The sequence below is a fragment of the Setaria viridis genome, chromosome 2, assembly GCF_005286985.2.
Source record: "Setaria viridis chromosome 2, Setaria_viridis_v4.0, whole genome shotgun sequence".
NCBI lineage: Eukaryota > Viridiplantae > Streptophyta > Magnoliopsida > Poales > Poaceae > Setaria > Setaria viridis.
In genome coordinates, this window is record NC_048264.2 from 32,413,982 (window position 1) to 32,433,387 (window position 19,406).

The 19,406-nt window shown below is 44.9% G+C and overlaps 1 protein-coding gene and 1 pseudogene across 1 annotated transcript; one reads left to right on the plus strand and one right to left on the minus strand.

Annotated features, from left to right (window-relative positions):
- The first annotated feature begins 2,097 nt into the window (after positions 1-2,097).
- On the plus strand, positions 2,098-6,348 carry LOC117845259 (polyadenylate-binding protein RBP47). Its single transcript, XM_034726229.2, has 6 exons — positions 2,098-2,637; positions 3,767-4,220; positions 5,250-5,311; positions 5,401-5,531; positions 5,673-5,769; positions 5,868-6,348. The coding sequence occupies exons 1-6, from the start codon at positions 2,236-2,238 to the stop codon at positions 6,033-6,035; spliced, it is 1,314 nt and encodes a 437-aa protein (XP_034582120.1). The 5' UTR covers positions 2,098-2,235; the 3' UTR covers positions 6,036-6,348.
- A 5,417-nt stretch (positions 6,349-11,765) lies between these two features.
- On the minus strand, positions 11,766-17,811 carry LOC117844278 (serine carboxypeptidase 1-like; annotated as a pseudogene).
- Positions 17,812-19,406: the final 1,595 nt, after the last annotated feature.

Below are 19,406 nucleotides of genomic sequence, written 5' to 3' on the forward strand. Positions count from 1 at the left end.
CATCATTAGCATATGTTTACTGTAGCATCACATTGTCAAGTCATGAACTAATTAGGCTTAATAGATTCATTTCGCAAATTAACCTCCATTTGTGCAATTGGTTTTGTAATTAGTTCTAATTAGCACCTAAATATTCGATGTGACAGGAATTTTAGGAGCCCCTACAAACCAAACACACTCTAATAAAAAGAAATAGAGCGATGAAGAATCAAATAGGAGGGGCGTTGACGTTGCCACACAACAACAAAGGCAAGTCATTTAACATGGTTTGGACTTCAGATTTGGCCCACGCACGTAATTACACTAACAGGCCCACCGCATTAGGCCCACTGCATGGCGTCCCGTCCTTTTTTTTTTCTGATTGGCGGAAACCTCAGAGTCTCAGACAGAGGACAGGACAGCATCACTGCAGCCTGACCACAAAACAGATAAAAATAATTTCCTTCAGCTCCCATTCTATCACCGGCGTCACCATTTGCAAGTCATTTACCATGAAGAATCCTCCTCGGCTCCTCCCATCTCAAAGCTCAGACACGACGCCACCACCTTTGAGCTTGTTCGCTTCAGCTTATAAGCTGGCTGAAAAGCTGAAATGGCTGATTTGTTGTGAGAGAAAAACATTGTTAGCTGAATAAGCTGAAGCGAACAGGCTCCTCATCCATCACTGGCTGCCCCCATGCCTGCTGCCTGAAATCATTTGAAGCCAGCTGAAATGCGAAGCGACAGGCCAGACGACCACATTGCAACTTGCAAAGCCGCGCTGCCATTCGCTCGCACCCCACATGCTCCATGTTGTTTGCTTGCTCGCTTGCCCCTGCTGGCACCGGGCGCCAACTGCAATGAGCAAACCCCCCCCCCCCCCCCCCCCCCCCCCCCCCCCCCCCCCCCCCCCCCCACACACACACACTCACACTCTTGGGGGAAAAGATGGAGATTCTAAGATTCTACTGCCCACTCAACACGGCCGGCGCCCGGGGCAGGCAGGCGACCTGACGCCAGCGCAAGGGCCTGCCTGCAGGTGCGCCCAGCCGGGCAGCTTTGGCCGCTTACTCGCGGCGCCATACGCTGGCCGGGGCGCCTCGCCTGTGCAGGGCCGTGGAACGCCGGCCCTGACATGTGGTGTTATCCTCGGCCGCCGGGTGTGATCCGCGCCCCGTTTTCTTTTATGCGATGATGATGGTAGGGTTCTTGTCCGTGGCGGAATGTGGACAAGTGCTAGAGGCTGAATCTGTGGGTGCAACTTGCAGCGGCCTCAGCCGGTTGTTTCCTCCGGCAGTAGCGCGTGTGGTGGCTCCGACGCATATCATCCGGCAAACGCGCAAGGGGTGTTCACTATGGCCGGTTGGTTACTTCTTACTTTATTCAGATGTGAGTGTTAAACCTGTGTGCAGTAGATGCAGATTCAGTAAGAACTTGAAGATTTTGGTCCAATGCAACTTGTCTCTTTCAGTGTTTTCAGTGAGCAGAGGTAGATAACTGGATATGGTCATACAGATGAACCTCCCAGATAAAGTGAATCCTGATGCTCACATTTGCGGTTTAAGGCTAATTTTTTTTTATCATCTCACCTTGTTCCGCATATAAACTAAGGAAGCTAATTACAGCGCCCATTGCGGTTTAAGGCTAAAGGATTCTTTTTTAAACCCTCGAAACTCTCCTCTTTTCTATGGTTCAGGTTCACTAATAACAAATCCAACATGCATATGATCTAATAATAGATATTGCATTGCCTTGCATGCTCGTCATCTCTAACAGAAAACTTCATTTTCCTGGCAAAAATCAAGCTTTTTCACTCTACGTCTCTGCATGTTTTCTCACTCTGAATATATTCACCAACTAAAAAATTATTATTTGTTTTTATCGTTATCATCTCGACCGCTCCCTGGCTCCATGCCCATCCGCACCCTAATCGAAAGTCAGAAACGACTCTTACGTGTAACCCGCAGGGGCCGGGTCAGGCCGACATCGGCGTGGATCCGGTCAAAATCTAGGATCGACGGCCGGGGAGCCATCCACGCGCCGCATCGGACGGCTGCCGCTCCCCCATATCCCCCGCCGCTGCCTGCTTTATTTAGCCTAGCTTCTCCCCAACCCCTCCCGCGAGCTGCTCCTGCTCCTCTTCTTCCCTCCACTCGCCTCCAAATTTTCTCTCTCTTCTCTCGGCAGAGCCACACCCCTCTCTCTCTATCTCTCCCTGTCTCTCTCTTCTCCGGTGCGCGGCTGAAGTGAGGGACCATGCAGGCGGCGGCGGTGAATGGCGGGGGCGACGTGCAGAAGCCTCAGCCGCAGCCGCAGCAGGTGGTGGTGGGGTCGCCGCATCCGCCGGCGGCGGCCGTCGTGCCGCCCCATTGGGTGGCCATGCCGTTCGCGCCGCCGCCAGGGGCCGCGGCCATGGTGATGCCGCCGCACCAGATGGCGCCGGCGCCGCCCCAGTTCGCGCCCGCGCACTTCGTGCCGTTCCACGCCGTTGCGCCGCTGCCGCCGCCGCCGCGGGCGGCGCTCGTGCCGGCCGTCGCCCTGGGCTCCCCCGCGCCGCATCAGGCCGGCCAGGAGGAGAACAAGACCGTCTGGGTCGGCGACCTCCATTACTGGATGGACGAGAACTACCTCCACAGCTGCTTCGGCTACACCGGCGAGGTGAGCACGGATGCGCGCGCGCCCTCACAAGCCCAGATCTTGACCATGGCCATGCTGTCCCCGAGCCAGCTCCACAAAAAACAAAACAAAAACTAAAGTTTCTTTCCCACTCGCCCATGAATCTTTCTTTTCTTGATGTGACAAGCCTGTGTGACACGCACCAAGCTGTGTTCGGTTGTGTCTCAGCGAACTAAAAATGGCATTTTGATGCGTTCGTTCGTTTCCAAAATGTGCTTGGTTTCTTGGGCTGCGCGAGGTAGGAGAGAGAGAGGGATCTGACAAACGAGCATAGGTAGTTGCAGCGGCAGATGTGGGTACATATGATTGGGTCAGTCGGTCCGTCACTGTGCTGAAAAAGGAAACGGCTGAGCAACCGCTAGGCAAACGGCAGGCATGATCTGCGAGCTGGAACTGGAAACTTGGCAGTGCCCAGTGCCCGCTGGGCAACCTCAGCTCGTTAGATTGGCTGCGGAGGTGCTGCCGCCTTCTGTACTGCTCTGCGAAAATATTCGGCTTCATGTACAAGGTTCATTGGTCATGGGTGGGTCGCGGTATATTAGCAGAGCACGCCCGTCGGCCCGTGGCCGTGATGTACCATCGCTGTACATCTGTTGCAGTCTGGATTGGTAGATTTACTTTTAGATTTCTGTGCTTTTTCGTTTGTAGTTTTTGGTGATTATGATGTGTTTGTTTATGATAAAACTTGCTTAATACTAATACGCTTTCATTTATTTGGAGTAAACAATGATGACACCCACATAACCGATGCCACGGCTTGAATGAACTCGTGCATCAAGCAGATTGAATGGAAAATAAAACTAATAATGCTGGCATATTACCATAGTGGAAAAAGTGTTATTACCATAGTATTAAATGAAAGTATGAAGAAATATCGGAACCCTGGAGAAGGGTTTGGTGAAACATGGCAACCTTGGGTGTAAATGGACATGTTTATCTTGTACTTTTTGCTTAGCTGCTGACTAAAACTCAATTCTTGTGTTGCTTTATTAGTTCGGTGGATATTTAGTGTGTTGACTGAAGCGTATCTTCTGAAGCAATTCAGCATCCTTTTCTGTTTATTTGAATGTCCAAAGTCCAAACTTGCACTAATACCTTTCATACCTTGTAGGTTGTGGCCATTAAAGTTATTCGCAACAAGCAGACTGGACAGTCGGAAGGATATGGATTTGTTGAGTTCTACAGCCATGGTGCAGCTGAAAAAGTTCTTGAAGGTTTTTCTGGTCATATAATGCCAAATACCGACCAACCTTTTAGGTTAAATTGGGCATCGTTTAGCATGGGAGATAGGCGCTCAGATGTTGCTTCGGATCATTCCATATTCGTGGGCGACCTTGCTTCTGATGTCAATGATGCCACATTACTGGAGACTTTCTCCAGCAGGTACTCCTCTGTCAAAGGTGCCAAAGTTGTTATTGATGCTAACACTGGCAGATCCAAGGGCTATGGTTTTGTGAGGTTTGGAGATGACAGTGAGAAGACACATGCCATGACTGAGATGAATGGTGTGTATTGCTCTTCTAGGCCCATGAGAATAGGCCCTGCAACTCCCAGAAAATCATCAGGTTCAGTTACAAGTTTTTCAGTTATTATATCTTCTAACTTCCATACCTACTATTTCTTCACACTGATATTCTTTCACAAACCGTCAAACCCTCTGTCTCTGTAGTATAGTTTATGCCTGTTACTGTTTCTTTGTTTTTTTTCCTATATAACCTGTTGGAAATTAAAACTACATAGATCCTAAATGAATTAATTTTTTATTGTTTCAATGGTAGTTTGGAGTTTGGACACTATTGAGATCCTCTTATCACTTTTCATATGACTTAAGTTGAATTTCATATCTATGGTACCGGAATTTGGCTATTGATTACTTTATGGTGCAATTTTCTGCTGACTTAAGCATTCCTGGATAATTAAATGGAAACTACCTTTTCACACATTACTCCGGCCTTTAGCATCTCTTTTGTCTTTTATTATAAAAATTCTCTTATACTCTGACTGTTTTCATTTTTGTTATCAAATTGACTAGCCTTTCAAGTTTCAACTGCTAACAAAGTGCCCCTCTGTTTTCGTTCTTATCATGTATAAGGTCCTTCCCCATAGTTTAATACATCATTTGCCAGTCAAAAAGAAAGAAACATCATTTAAATAAAGTGGGGCATTTAGTATAACGTTTTATTCTTTCTTTTTATGGCTGTTCTGTTCTTTCTGTTCTGTTCTAGGAATGATATGATCTTGTTCTGGTAGCTTAGTTTTGTAAATTCAAATTGAAACGGAGGATATTGTTTGATTAATTCAGCAGATACTTAGAGACTTTAACCTGATGTACGAACGATTCATATTTAGCTCCTTTTACATTAGAAGGTAGGGAATGCTTTAGAAAATACTGAGACGAGTTGATAACTTAATATAGCCCATGGGATCAGTGATTTACTTAGACCTAAGAATGATGATTGAACAAAGCCTTAGCTTGTGAATTGCTATGGTTAATATGAATAAATTTTTCTTTGAGAACCATATACACTTTTTGGATAACGCTATAATGGTGGTAGTGTACTTCTAAGTTTTTTTAAAAAATGGTACCGGTTTAGGTACTACTGGATCAAATGGTTCATCTGCTCGATCAGATGGAGGAGACTTGACAAACACAACTGTGAGTACATATTCATTCCCTGAAACTCATGGCTCATGTAGTCAAATTTCTTTTTTCTCTTTTCATCACAGTTGTTTGAACATAAATAGGTATTTGTTGGCGGGCTCGACCCAAATGTTAGTGAAGAGGACCTTAGGCAGACCTTCTCCCAGTATGGAGAAATATCTTCCGTAAAGATTCCAGTCGGGAAACAATGTGGCTTCGTGCAATTTGCTCAGAGGTATGAACCCATAAATTTCACATTTTCAATTCCCAAGATAACCTGTTTTGCATCAGCCTAATCGCCCCTGCTTCTTGTGGTATCTGATCAATTTTCCTTGAAGACATATCTTATATATTGTTGCCATTATTACTGTTTCAGAAAGAATGCAGAAGATGCATTGCAAGGACTAAATGGAAGCACCATTGGCAAACAGACCGTGCGCCTTTCATGGGGCCGCAACCCAGCAAACAAGCAGGTACAGAAAACTACCTCTGAGTGATAGTTCCAGCAATCAGACTCTATAACTCTGCAGCATAACGAAGGCAAGAACCTTGACACATCTCCTGCTCACAGTTTAGGGGCGACAACGGCAACCAGTGGAATAACGGGATGTACTACGCGGCGTCCCCGTTCTACAACGGCTATGGCTACCCTGCGGCGCCATTCCCTGACCCTGGCATGTACGCTGCTCCGGCTTACGGCGCCTACCCGTTCTACGGCAGCCAGCCGCAAGTGAGCTGAGCTGAACTGAACTGCCGGCGCGCCTCGGCCGAAGCTGGAGCCTGCAGGTACTAGGCTGTTAGGTGTAGCTCTTGGTAGAAGAAGATGAAGAAGGTAGACGACGATGGTTTCTTAGGTGATCTAGATGCAGTGACTGCTTATGTAAAGTGCGTTACTGTTACACGATCTAGCGCCTAGCGCCACCGGGAGTCCGAGACACCTATTGACTCGCCACGGTCTGTCGGATTCAGCGACAAAAAGAATTTTTGATGGCTTGGAGCTGTATGCGACCTTGAAGCAGAACAATAAGCTAATGAAATCCTGGTGTCTGCTATTCGATTTGGCTCGAGTTTTGCACTAGTGTGTAGTGTGGGTTGTTCGGTTGCCTGTTTGGACTAAATCTAAAGTTTAGTTTAAATTTTAATTGGTTAATATTAGTCTTGTTTAAAGCCAGAGTTATTTTTAACCTATTTATTGGTAAAAGTTCATCATATCTCTCTTGAGAGGTGTATGAGAAAATGGTAAGATTTTAGTGGGTGGGTATTTCGGTCTTTTGTCGTTCGTGTCTAAAATTAGATCCATCAGAAACATTAGTTTTGAACCTCACCGTTTGGATCATCAGTGCTAATTTTTAGCCGACTAAAATTTAGCTTTAGGATGTAAAATGGGTCCAGGAGTGCGCCTCGCGAATGCCACGGCCGAGCTGCCGCTGCCCTGACCGATCACTCGCAGTTATCTATTTGCCCGTCGTCCGCGTAAGCAGGCGCGCCGCGCTTGAGATGGGCCGAACCGGCTCGGCTGGGCGCTTGATGGGCAAAGGGCTTGGTTTGGCTAGCCGTGTCATGGCCGCAAGGTCAACCGTGGCCCAAGCTTTCCACATCATACGTCTAAACAGATTAGACCGGTCAAAATAATGTCCACGTATGCTACTTTAAATTTAAGCCCGTATCGATAGAAGGGAGTAAATTGAACCAACATTTTAGTGAGAGGATGAGATAGTGTCGGTGTTTTGTACTCAGCAACCTACGAAGGGATACTTGAGGTAATAGATTGTTAAGTGGGGGAATCGTCGTACCTAAAGCCTAATACTGTAGGTGACATAAGACACATATTTATACAAGTTTAGACCACCAGAGTGGGCGGCAACCATAAGAACGGACTATGACAGCAATGTACCCATCTTAATAACTTTTGGCAATGAGTTCACAAAGACACTAATGGGTAATTGATCAGTTGTTAGTTCATATCCATTTTATTTACATTGATGTGAACTTGTCCATCAACCCATGTCCTAGGTAGGCTAATAATTTTAAGGGACACAAATTTATATCTCTATCGTCTAAAACTAGTTAAATACTTGTGGGTTGTTATGAGCAGAAAAAGAAGAAGAATCACAACACCTCTACCAAGCCAAGATCTTGATGTTCATGTTCTAGCGAGATGCCTTGCATTCATTTTTTTTAAAAATTCAAATCGAGAAATGTCACCATATTCCTCACATTTTCCTAGAACTAAATAATTTGTCACGTTTTCGTAACCAATGCTAAACTTAAACTGCATGATTGACCTCATTTACATGTTAATCACCGTCTATTGATATGCCATTTTATTCAAATTAAAACGGTCACAAAAAACCTCACGAGCAAGATGGTCAATGCTAGAAAACGTAAAAATTTCATAAATCAACTGAATAAAAATGTACATGATGAAGAATAGAACCCCCCTTCCAAAAGTACCATATCATCTTGCAAACTAACTGGAGGCTTTTGCGACGATGATAGGCTGAATGAAAGAATTTTGCGAGGATGACAACTGATAATTAAGCATGAACATCTTGATGTATTGTTCTGAACATCTAGGGCTATCTGAAACACAATTTGGTCATGAACGTGTGCTGCGAGCTCTGCCCCCGAGCATTACATGTTGTGTTTACCTAATTTCATATTTATTACATATTTCCAACATCACCGATGATAAAAAGACATATCTGTTAAAGCAAACACGACAACTTTTAAATATTTGGTTGTCTGTCATATGCTTATTTGTAAACATATATAGGCCTCTTCCCACTTCCCTTTCCTTCCCAAAACCCTAGTTAACTCTAGCCTGCATCTCACCAGAGCTTTACCGCCATCGCAACATCTCCGCTCAGGCATTGATGAAGAGGGTGCACATTTTCTAGTTGGGAAAATTAGTTCCATAGCATCAAAAGATCACCGTTTCCGTGAAATACCATTGAAAAATCACCGTCGAAATACCACCAAAAAAATGAATTGTCATCTGAAAATAGCATTCCATCATAGTTGGGAGCCAACACCGTGAACCTTGGAGTGGTAATGGATCATGGCACTCATGCATTCTTCACAATCCAACTTAGCCCTATTTATTTTTAGCTCAAAACCATATAGTATTATGATCCGACCTTTATTGAGCCGAATACTTATTGCTATGGCCCTTTACCACCCCTACATGGACCCGTGCAGCTTCTCCCCTTCTTCCCACGCTGAAGCGCCGGCGGGCAATCTCGTCCCCTCCTCCTTCCCTGAGCGCCAGCGGAAGAAAATCAGCATAGCAGGAGTTAGGCGGTGTACATCAGCAGGCCCAGGGTAAGGGCGGAACTCGAAGGTGGTGCGAGCTTGAGGAGGCGGCGTGTTCGTCGGAGCTGGGTGGTGGCGCGCCTCGTCGAGGTCCTGGAGCTTCGCGCAAGCAACGCCGCTGCGGAGCTTGAACAGAGCCAAGGCGCAAGCAGCGGCGCTGAGAGCTTGCTTTGAAGCTGATGCAGCATCGTGGATTGCTCGGCTGCCACTACCGTCCTCGTGCGTTTCCTGCCAAAGTGGGGCTTGTCCTCGGGGTCCTTCGCACAGTAGTGGAGCAGAATGAAGAGGCGATTCCGGCCTGGTTGGCGACCTCGTAGGCACCATACGGGCGTGCAGCCCAAGGGAATCGATGCTCAGGCCGCCATGTCCTGTAGGTGTAGGAGGCTGTTGTTGGTTCTGAAGCTTTGAGTTTTGGAGATGGAGCAACTTGTGTAATGTTGTATTTGGCGCTGCTGATTGGAATTAGAAATCAGAGAGAGCTGCAAGATGCGGTGGAGGCAAGGATGGCGTGAGATGCTATTGCTTCTAGCTTGGTGGGGAGGGAAGCAGAGAGGAAGGGGGTTGGCTTGGTGCTGGTTCTTGGCTGGCTGCTTGCTGTGTGTGTTCATGAGAAGAGGAAGGGAATTAGCTAGTGACGGGAGCAGCAGCTCGGAGTGGAGATCAAGGTCTAGCTTCACATTGCAACGAGTAGAGCTTGGCGGCGGCACATGGATTGGATGACACATGGAGCTTGGCGGCAGCGCATGGCATGGCGCAGCTCACGTGACGGGCCTAGGGAGCAACAACTCGAAGTGGAGATCACCCGTCCTTTTTTTTTCAGGCTGGAGCTCGATGGGGTTCACGGTGTGAGCTCAAAACGTGACGGAATGCTATTTTTAGATAACGGTTAGTTCTTTCGGTGGTATTTCACGTGATGGTGATCTTTCGATGGTATTTTCCAAAAACAGTGATCTTTCAGTGCTACAGAACCATTTTTCTCTTTTCCCTGACTCCTACTCCAATGTGCTTTCTCCTCAATGATCTGAAGATGACACTGACACACATTCTCTAGCACTATCCTAGCATCAATGACAACGACGATGCACATTCTCCGGTCCAGCCCCGCCGCATCTTTCTAGCCCCATTCTCTGTAACCCATAGTTAATTTGTGAATGATGATGCGTGATCTTTCCACCTTTGGATATCAAGGGTTCAATTATCAATGAGAGAACACATGATTTTTGCATAGCTCATTTCAACAAGGGATGTAAATGATAGGTGCACAAGGTTTCCTCTATCGCGGCGTCATTTGCTTCTTCATCCTCCCATGGAAAAGTTCCCTCTGTGGTACATACTATTAGCCACCACGTATTACATGGCTCATTTTACCTTGGTACCCAAAAGGCGGGACAATGACTCAGACAAAAGTTAGATTATTCAAAAATGGGAAATGATATGATGCTATATTTTGAAAAATGGTGATCACTAGGTGCATGTGATTGGCCCTGCCTAAGCTATAAACATCGGCTTGATAGGGTTTGATGATGGTCATATCTTTTTACATTGTGCATGTTTGATTTAAAAGGACCTAATTTAAAACTTGATTAACATAATAATTAGTACCACAAATATTTTCTAAGATTTAAACCATGACATTCTTAGTTGCTATTAGTTACAATGCTTTTCAATAAGTTGCACATTATGGACCGTGCTACTATGAGTGTTGACGGCATTTAGCATGCCAATTTATGAACCGCAAGCGTACGGATCAGTTGTAGCTCTTCCCTTAGAGTAATCCCCTAAGGTTTATCAATCTATGAATTTGCACGCTTAAATAAGCACTAATCTATGTAATCGAATGTTCTTTGTATATGATAAGATTGAACTAACAAAAGAACTAGTGATTTATATTAAAGCGGATAGAGAGTATGGATGTAAACAAGATGGATAAAATGCTTATCCTAGGGATCTAGGATCACTTGTAGATGTAATCGCCATGCATGAAAGAACTAAATCTAAGTGTTATCGTGAGTGGCTGTGAACCATGCTCAACACTTTCCCTCTCGCACGTTGTCACCACATGAGGGTACTTAGTTATTGAATGAAAAGAACACGGCATGATGATCGTTCTAGGTAAGCAAATAAGCAACCCGAAGTAGCGCTGGCCAGCCATTACATGAAAGAGCATTATTAAGATATGATAGATAACAAACAGATCTTAAACAAGAGATTCAATGATTACAAATCAAGATCTCCATACAACCTCGAGGACAAACAGAGACTTTACCCCATGATCTTACACATCTTGACAGAATTCTGGGTAAAGATCGGCCTGTAGATCAACTGGACCGAAGACGACAACGAACGGGGGCAGAAAAGCCCCATGCCGATCGGCCTGGGTACCTCCAAGCCTATTGGCTTGGAAGGTTTCTCCCTCCTCTGGTGCTCCGCTTCACGTGGCTTCTCCTAGATCCAATTTTCTCTCTGTTTTTTTCTCCTTGTGGTGGCGGTGGATGGTGTTTGCATGGTATTTTCTCCTCTCTCTCCAACTCCTCTTCCTTGAAGTCCATGAGGGGGTATTTATAGTCTCCAATAGGTGGCAGCTCTAGGTCAATGTCGGTGAAAAAACCCTAGACATCATCATAGACTTCACGCTGAAGAAACAGGAGGTCGACTGGGCCTTGGAATGAGCTAGGTTGATCGGCCCTGAAGTCCCAGGCCAATCATCCTAGGTCTTTTCTGGTCCTCCTAGTCCTCTCCTTCCTCGTGCTGGCTTTTGACTGATGATGAGCAATATTTCCGAGTATAAGTCACTGCTCTTGTATATAAGGAGGGAGCACCCCTTTGAGGAAAGAATGGAGCAATATGAGTGCTCTCTCAGGTTGGTGAGATGGAACCATATGTCCAGAGGCCCTCACAGAAACAAATGTGAAGCCTCCTGTGTACTGCTGTACATAGCCTCCCACCTGTAGCCATCATTGAAGTTATTTGTCCAGCAAGTAGAAATATTATTGAAAGATGTTATTATGCAGAGTCCACTTATTACCTCCTTGTTTGCTGTCCATGGACGCCATGGTGTTGTGACTAACAGGTTCAGATCTTGGATAGAGTACCTTGTGGCGGCGAGTGGGCATATGTCATCGAAATCCCCACTAAAAATTTGTTGATGCAACATTTATGTATCAGTTACAGATACGACCTTCACGTTTTTATACTGATCCAGATATGGGTTGCCAACCTTCAAAGGAAGAAGAAACAAGCTTTCCTTGGAATTTGGTATGCTATGAACAAGACAGAGAAAGAAGAAACCGTACCAAGATGCCTTGAAGGTTTACGATCGTTCGGTTGTTGTACAAGTTGTGACTAAGGATGGTGGCAGCTAGTTGTGGAACGTAGTGGCCAGCATAGCTCTCCCCAGAGATATAGAAGGCCCGCGTCTTGTACTCAGGGAACCTCTCGAGCCAGTTGACGAGAAATATGTAGGCATCCTCGGCGGTCTTGGAGTCGCCACTCTCATCATAGTCAGATGATGTGTTGGAGTAGAAAAATCCGGCACCAGAGGGCGACTCCAGAAAGATCACGTTAGCCTCTGCAATTTTCATGAGTTAGTTTGTAACTTCGTTGAACCTTTATAGTTTCCGAAACAAAGATGCTTGATCAGTGTTGTAAATACAGAACCTTTGTTCCAGGCATACTTGTTTATCCTGAGTGTTCTGTTGTCGTTGTTCACGCGGAATGGACCCAGCTCTAGCATTGCTCCGAACCCAAGCGACGAACATCCAGGCCCTGCACCGTACCATGCATGGATATGTCGCAAATGACATAACAAGTAAGATCAGAGAACCATGGCAATGTGGCATCATGCAAATCAAATCGCATTGCAAGCAATCTATTTCAGACCTCCGTTAAGCCACAGGAGCAGCGGCTTCGACGACGCATCCTGCGGCGCTTCCACCAAGTAGTAGAAGCTAGAGCGCGCGGCCGTTCTTCTCGTCGACGGTCATGTACCCGCCGTACTGGTCGAAGTCGACGCCCTCCGGCTGGCCTGGCAGCACCGGGATCTTATCGGCCGCCTTCACAGCGCTCTGGTCGGAGCCTGAGTACCCTGCTTGGAGGCTGCTCCTGACATGCACTGACACCAGACCCATGTAGACTAGCCTCACTGCTGCTAGTTCTGGTAGCTCTTCTGGACAAGATGAATTTCTCAAGTTGAGCTTGCTGTGACGCATGAGCGTGCAACACAGCCACAGCCCACAGAGACCAGAAGCAGGAGGATTAGGTGAGTCAGGTAAGCAGCGATCCTCATCTTAAATTCTTAATGAGAAAAGATTATCTTCGATACGCTTCACACATTGGAGAAGGTTTATATAGGCACGCGAGCTTTGAATGCGCGACTCCGAGACAAGCACATGCTTCCCAAAGTATCTTTTGGGTACAGTTTCAGACTTCAGAGTTTGAGCCGGCTCTTGTTGTTATTGTCCTGCATGTCGCGGCAAACTTTGGGGGAGAGAGTTGATATGCTTCGATGCCGTTCATTTTCGTTGTCTCTGTTGTTGATCCTGCACTGGATGAGAAGTTTTCAACCAGTGCCGCTTGGTAGGGTGTCTTTGGAGGGATGCCAGTTGCCATGAGCCCCACTGTGATTTGGCCGGCTGGACGGACGAGGTGGCCATTTGGATGTTTACCGTTGAATTGTTTTTTTTACCTCATCAAGACATGGCCCGTTTTGAAAAATAGTTTGCGCCATGGCATTGTTCACAAAATTGTTGCTACAAGAAAAATAAATTTAGAAAAGCATTGACATATTAATAGAACATTACACATATCAGGGCACCTTTCATTAAAAGATAACACATTTAAACAAATTTATGAAAGGATGACACATTTAGATTTTCATTCATCCACTTAAATCTGTACATTTTAATATATGCAATGCGAGAACCTGTAGTTTTTCTTTATAGTGGGTACCACTAAATGTGCAGTTTTCTACATACTGTCTGAAATGTGTAGTTCTTAAACATAGATGTCTTGAAATGTGTTATTGTTTGTACAACCGCATTAAGGTGCAGTTTCTTACATGCGGCAAAGAATATGTAGTTTCTTAACTGTACTAGAAAACAATCTGATATGTATATATATTTTGAATTATTTCAAAAGTCAGCAATTCAAAGTCCCTTATTTCAAAAATCCAAGTATACTATTTCACCAAATAGCATTCAAAGTTTAGAACACGGTAAGAAGTTATGGGTTGCTCCAGCAACACGACACTCTCAACGTGCAAATCAAGCGCCGAGCTGAACCAGTCGCTGAATGGTAGGCGCCAACCAGCGGCACCAGCTACTACAACGGAGATTATGTAAAATTCATTAAGATAACTATACCTGATTTTCATCTTATCTCTAGAGGCTCCTTGCCGTACAAGTCTTGTAGCTCCCATATACCCGCTTTTAAGGCTCATCAACAAATACTTCTTTTTATGAAACAGGAGGGGCAGAGTATTTATGAAACTGGTAGTAGCCGGTATGGAGGCATCTTTATTGTATATATACACAAGAAGACAAAAGTTTTTACAAAAGGACTAAAGGAGAGTTACAATGGCGAATAAAAATTACAACAGCGAAGAGGCCCAGAGGTCTATGTTTGGATGATATTTCTTCTTTGTCTGATGGATAACCAAGGCAAATTCTTTTCTGATGTTATCTGTGCATCTCTGTATTGAGGCATCTTGATTGTCAAATATGATTCCATTTCGTGTTATCCAAATGCTCCAGGCCATCAGGACTGTTATTTCCAGAAAGAAGGGTTGGCCATCTGATTTTTGAGCAAGGTTATAATATCCTGATAGGTCATCAGATATTTGCAAATTGATCAAGTTCCAGCAGAGTTTCGAGAAGGGACACCGCATGAGGTGATGCTGGATAGCTTCAGTTATATTACCTTGGCAAAGGACACAATTATAGCTTGGCAGGTCCATTGTTTTTCTATTACATGTAATAAGTCTCTTGTACTGAGTCTATCTTTGAGTAGAAGCTAGAAAAACACTTTGTGTTTTGTCTGACAACAACTTTTCCATAGTCATTTATAGATAGGGTGGATGTCAGTATGTCCCTTCATAATCTTATATGTTTTTCTGGAGCTATAGAAACCAGTTCCTCAGACTCCATATTAATCCTCACGAGAGACATTGCTATGGGCCAGTTTGGTGCGGCTCTGAGTGGCCTCGGCTCCTCCTGCCATTTCACTATTCACGTATTGTAGCAATACTGTTCATACAAGTCATTTTTTTCTCTCCTCTCCCTCCCCTCACAAACCGGCAAGGAGCCAGGGATGGCTCCGGCTCCTCAGACACCCTGCCACGCTACAGTGGTCAGAGCCGAAGCCGGAGCCCCCAAAACCACATCAAACTAGCCCTATATATGCCGTCGCTAAGGCAAGGCAATGAACCTGCTCGTTACAAGCTGATCCGACACAGAAACATTTAGTTTCACTTTAGATTTGACAAAGAGGTATGTGAAAGTTGAAGGAAAGTGGAAGGCTTGCTTTGAAGGAGATTACATGAGCATCTACTAGAGAGTAGTCTGCTTCCATAGGACATCTCCAAACCAACATAGACAAAGAGCGCTCACTGAAAATAAGCTTAGTTGAAAGACAGAATAGAGACTATATAGAGTTCATTGCATTGTCTCACAATGGCGTACAATATTCACAAGTGTAGACATTCAAAATAAACGTTACAATATTCTCTTCTTTCAAGTCGTATACAAACAGAAACTCCATGTCCACTTAGGGAACATGAACCTTTTAATTTTAAACCCAAACCAGCAAATGTAAAACCAACATTAAGCAAAGTTACCCACATAAATAAAACATCGAATAAGAAAAGTTACACCAAGTGCCAGAGGCAGCTCTCTGTCCAACCAGAGCTCTTGTTTATTGAGTTATCCATTGCGCAACAAGACCTTCCGTTTATGAAATCACTGCTCCGGTACGTAGGGTGGGAGCACCCCTTTCAGAAAGGAGTCTAGCAATACTAGTGCTCTCTCAGGTTGGTAGGAAGGAACCATATGACCAGCTCCTCTAACTGAAGCAAATGTGAATCCTCCCTTGTACTGTTGAACAAATCCTCCTACCTGCAATCACAGCCATTCAGAACTAATGAATTTCAAGCTCACAAACTTGTAGTGCATATGTAAGGCTCCCTTTGGAGCATGAGGTTCTCATACAAGTTTAATAAGAAGCAGCAAATCCTATAAGAGTTGATGCATTTATATCGCACCAAATGCTTGCATTCCAAAGTTGGCACATTCAGTATTGAAGCATACCTCCATGTTTACTGTCCACGGGCGCCATGGAGTTGTGACATGCAGGTTAAGGTCATGGATGGAATACCTCGTAGCGGGGAGTGGGCATATGGAATCAAAATCACCACTGAAAAAAGTGCATGATTGTGTTATTTCGAATGTCCAGATATATTGCTCTATGGTCCTTGCTTGCACAATAATAAATTACCTAAAAATCCAGACAGGCAACTTCTTCTTAATTAGCCACGAGATTGTTGGCACCATGGAGATTGGTGCATCTTTCCAGTGCAAGCCTCTGCAAAAAACCACATGAGTTTGAGGTGAAACAAGACATATTTTGTTAGCTCACTGATGTTAGATCGGCATGATGGGTCCAATGAAAAAATCTTACGCGCATCCTGACCACTTTGTCATTCTAGCGTGAAAAGCATTCTGCACTGCTGGGTCATTGAGGTAGGCGTAGGTGTAATAATCGATGCATGGATCATACCCTGGTAACTGTAATGTGTAGGAAATGTTAGTGATTTAACTAGAACAATAATTTTAGCAGAATCAAATTTAAGAATCTCATTGCAGCGAAAAATTATGAATCTTACGTAGCCACTGGGGTAGTATGCTCCGTTGGCCGCATCAACACAGATTGGAGCATATATGTTGTAAGGATCAAGCTGTCCAGGATCGAAAGCATCATAGGCGCCAATGCACACCACGTTATTGTTATCTGAGTCGTCAAATTCACAGTGCCTGGTTATGTTGGTAAAAACCTCGTCTGACATTAACCCATGGCTCCAGAAGTAGTCAGTTCTACCCTTGAAGTTCATATTCCAGTCCAGAAGTGGATTTCCAACCTGGAAGGAAAAGGAACAAAGGATATCCATTAAGGCCAGGTTGATTGTTGTCAGATTATAACCAAGTTGCTTTTCAAGTAAAAAAAATTTCAGGTACCAAGATGCCCTGTAGGTTTATAGCTGTCTTGCTGTTGTACGAATTCTGGATTAGGATGGTGGCTGCAAGTTCCGGCACGTAGTGTCCAGCGAAGCTCTCCCCGGAGATGTAGAATAGACGGCTCTTGTATTCAGGGAAACGCTCCAACCAATTAATCAAGAATAAATAGTTATCATCGGCTGTCCTTTGATCGCCACTGAGGTCATAGTCCGAAGAGGTGTTGGAGTAAGAAAATCCAACACCCGCCGGCGATTCCAAGAAGATCACATTAGCCACTACATTTTTTAAAAAAAATTATCCCGTTAGAGTTTCAAATAAAAAAATTGTCAATGATTTTTTTTTCAAACTTAAACAAAAGGGAACTGAAGGTGGGTATATAAGCTGACTAAGTTACCGTTATTCCAAGCATGCTGGTTCCTGCTCAGCGTTTTGTTGTCGTTGTTTACACGGAACGGGCCCAGTTCTTGCATTGCTCCGTAGCCAAACGAGGAGCACCCTGGCCCTGTGAACGGGAACAAGGATATCCTGTAAGAGACAGTGTTGGCATGCGACACGTATGTGCGTGTCGCGCGTTCGATCCTTACCTCCATTGAGCCACAGGAGCAGCGGCTTTGACGAGGCATCCTGCGGCGCCTCCACGAAGTAGTAGAAGAGCGCGCGGCCGTTCTTCTCGTCGACGGTAATGTACCCGGCGTACTGGTCGAAGTCGACGCCGTCCGGCTGCCCCGGCAGCGACGTGATCTTGTCGGCCGCCTTCAGGGCGCTCTGGTCAGCGCCGCCGGAGTAGCTGGTTCTCTGCAGGCTGCTGGCAACCCTGCTACCTATGCTACTCACCTTAAACGTGCCCTTATCACTACGACTGTTCCTCCTAGACCTGAGGAACTCTCTCAGTTGAGCCTCTTGGGACGCATCTGCGTGCAGCGCAGCTGCGCAGATGAGGAGCAACAAGGAGAGGAGGGAAGCAGTGTTCCTCATCTTTACAGTGAAATGTGTGCCTCTGCGAGTGCGAGACTTACAGTTCGCTTGGCAAGGGTTTATATAAGCCCCTGATGGACTGAGATTTTTTTTTTCTGAACGAGCAGTTTTGGATCCTTCGGTGGTTATGTTCAGAGTGCAAACGAACATGCAGGTGCAGCTAGCTGTACGCCTTGTACGTTCTGCTGTTCTACGATCATTGTTCCCTCTCCAGGCTGGCCGTCTAGAGCGGAGCTAGCAAATAGCAACTCTCATTCACGGTTTCCTTCGCGGAGATGGCAATGGTTCGATGAGAAAGGACATGTTGCCGGCTACTGAGAGCGAATATGTGCGTAGATTAATAGCAAGCGCGGCCATTAGGATTTCTTATTGTAGTGGCCTTTGGTCCGTTCTTCGGCTGCGTTCTCTGTTCAAAAAGATGATTTGGGAGGTAATCGATGGCAATCTGCGTATGTTCCGCGTGCTCTTTCAGGCCCCAACCTTTTGCTACGAGAGATCGAGCATCCATTGGGAAATCGTATGAGGTCCTCCAGTGCACATATATGCAACACAAACAGTACAGAAATGCACATCCCCTCAATGTTTGCATCTATACATGGTTTGTTTTCTTTGGAGAATTTCTTCTATACATGGTTTTTTAAAGAATATCACAATGCGAATCTACTTTTTTTTTCCCCAAAGCACAACATGAATGTCTATGAAATATTAGGCTGGTAGATCTTGATATTGACAAAGTCACCACGAAGGTCTCTCGTTCTCGACACACACAATCATCTACCTATAAAAGAATAATTAGCTAAAAATATAAATACTCTTGTTGTCGATACTAGGTTTCACACCACAAAAGACCTATCACAATGGAAATCTGCATTCTACATGTTTTCATGTTCTTGAGGAGTGTACATATTCATAGGCTTTATTGACACTTGACAACATCTATGGATATCCCTAGACCTGAGCAGAATACGGGTTGGACTGGCAAAATCGGGCTAGGCTCGGACTGAGCTGTCAAACAATTTTTAATGGGAAAATAAATGTTTTACTAAATTTTGGGCTGGCCGGCTGACAAATTCAGAGCGATGCCCTGCCCCTAAATGACCATCAGGCTAAGCCGGGCCATATCTTTTATGCTCAGGTCTATACGTCCCCGTAAAATGTATCATTTCATTGTTCTTTGCTATGCCCACCCAATAGAACCTATTTTAAAATTTGATTGCTTGTGAATGCGTACCTAAAAATTAAAGAATACAAATTAAATATTGTGATTGCTTCTCAAGGCTTCCTATATGTAAATAACCTGTTTTTTATCAATAGGCAGCGTGAGAACCAAAAAAAATTTCAAAAGCTTTCTTCAGCTCGATAGTAAGCCCACTAAAGGATAGGACAGGTGGGTCTGCTACTTAGCCCACTAATAACTAAAGATTGCAAGAAACTAAAATGTGCAGATTAAGTGTAGGAATGGGATTGTCCAGCTCATTATCATCGTCAAGCTGCTACTTGACGAAGAACGATCTAGCCATATCTACCTTTAGAGTGGTTCTATATTGGTACTCATTTTGATCCACCTTATTTGGAACCCCTTAAATGTTCACTCC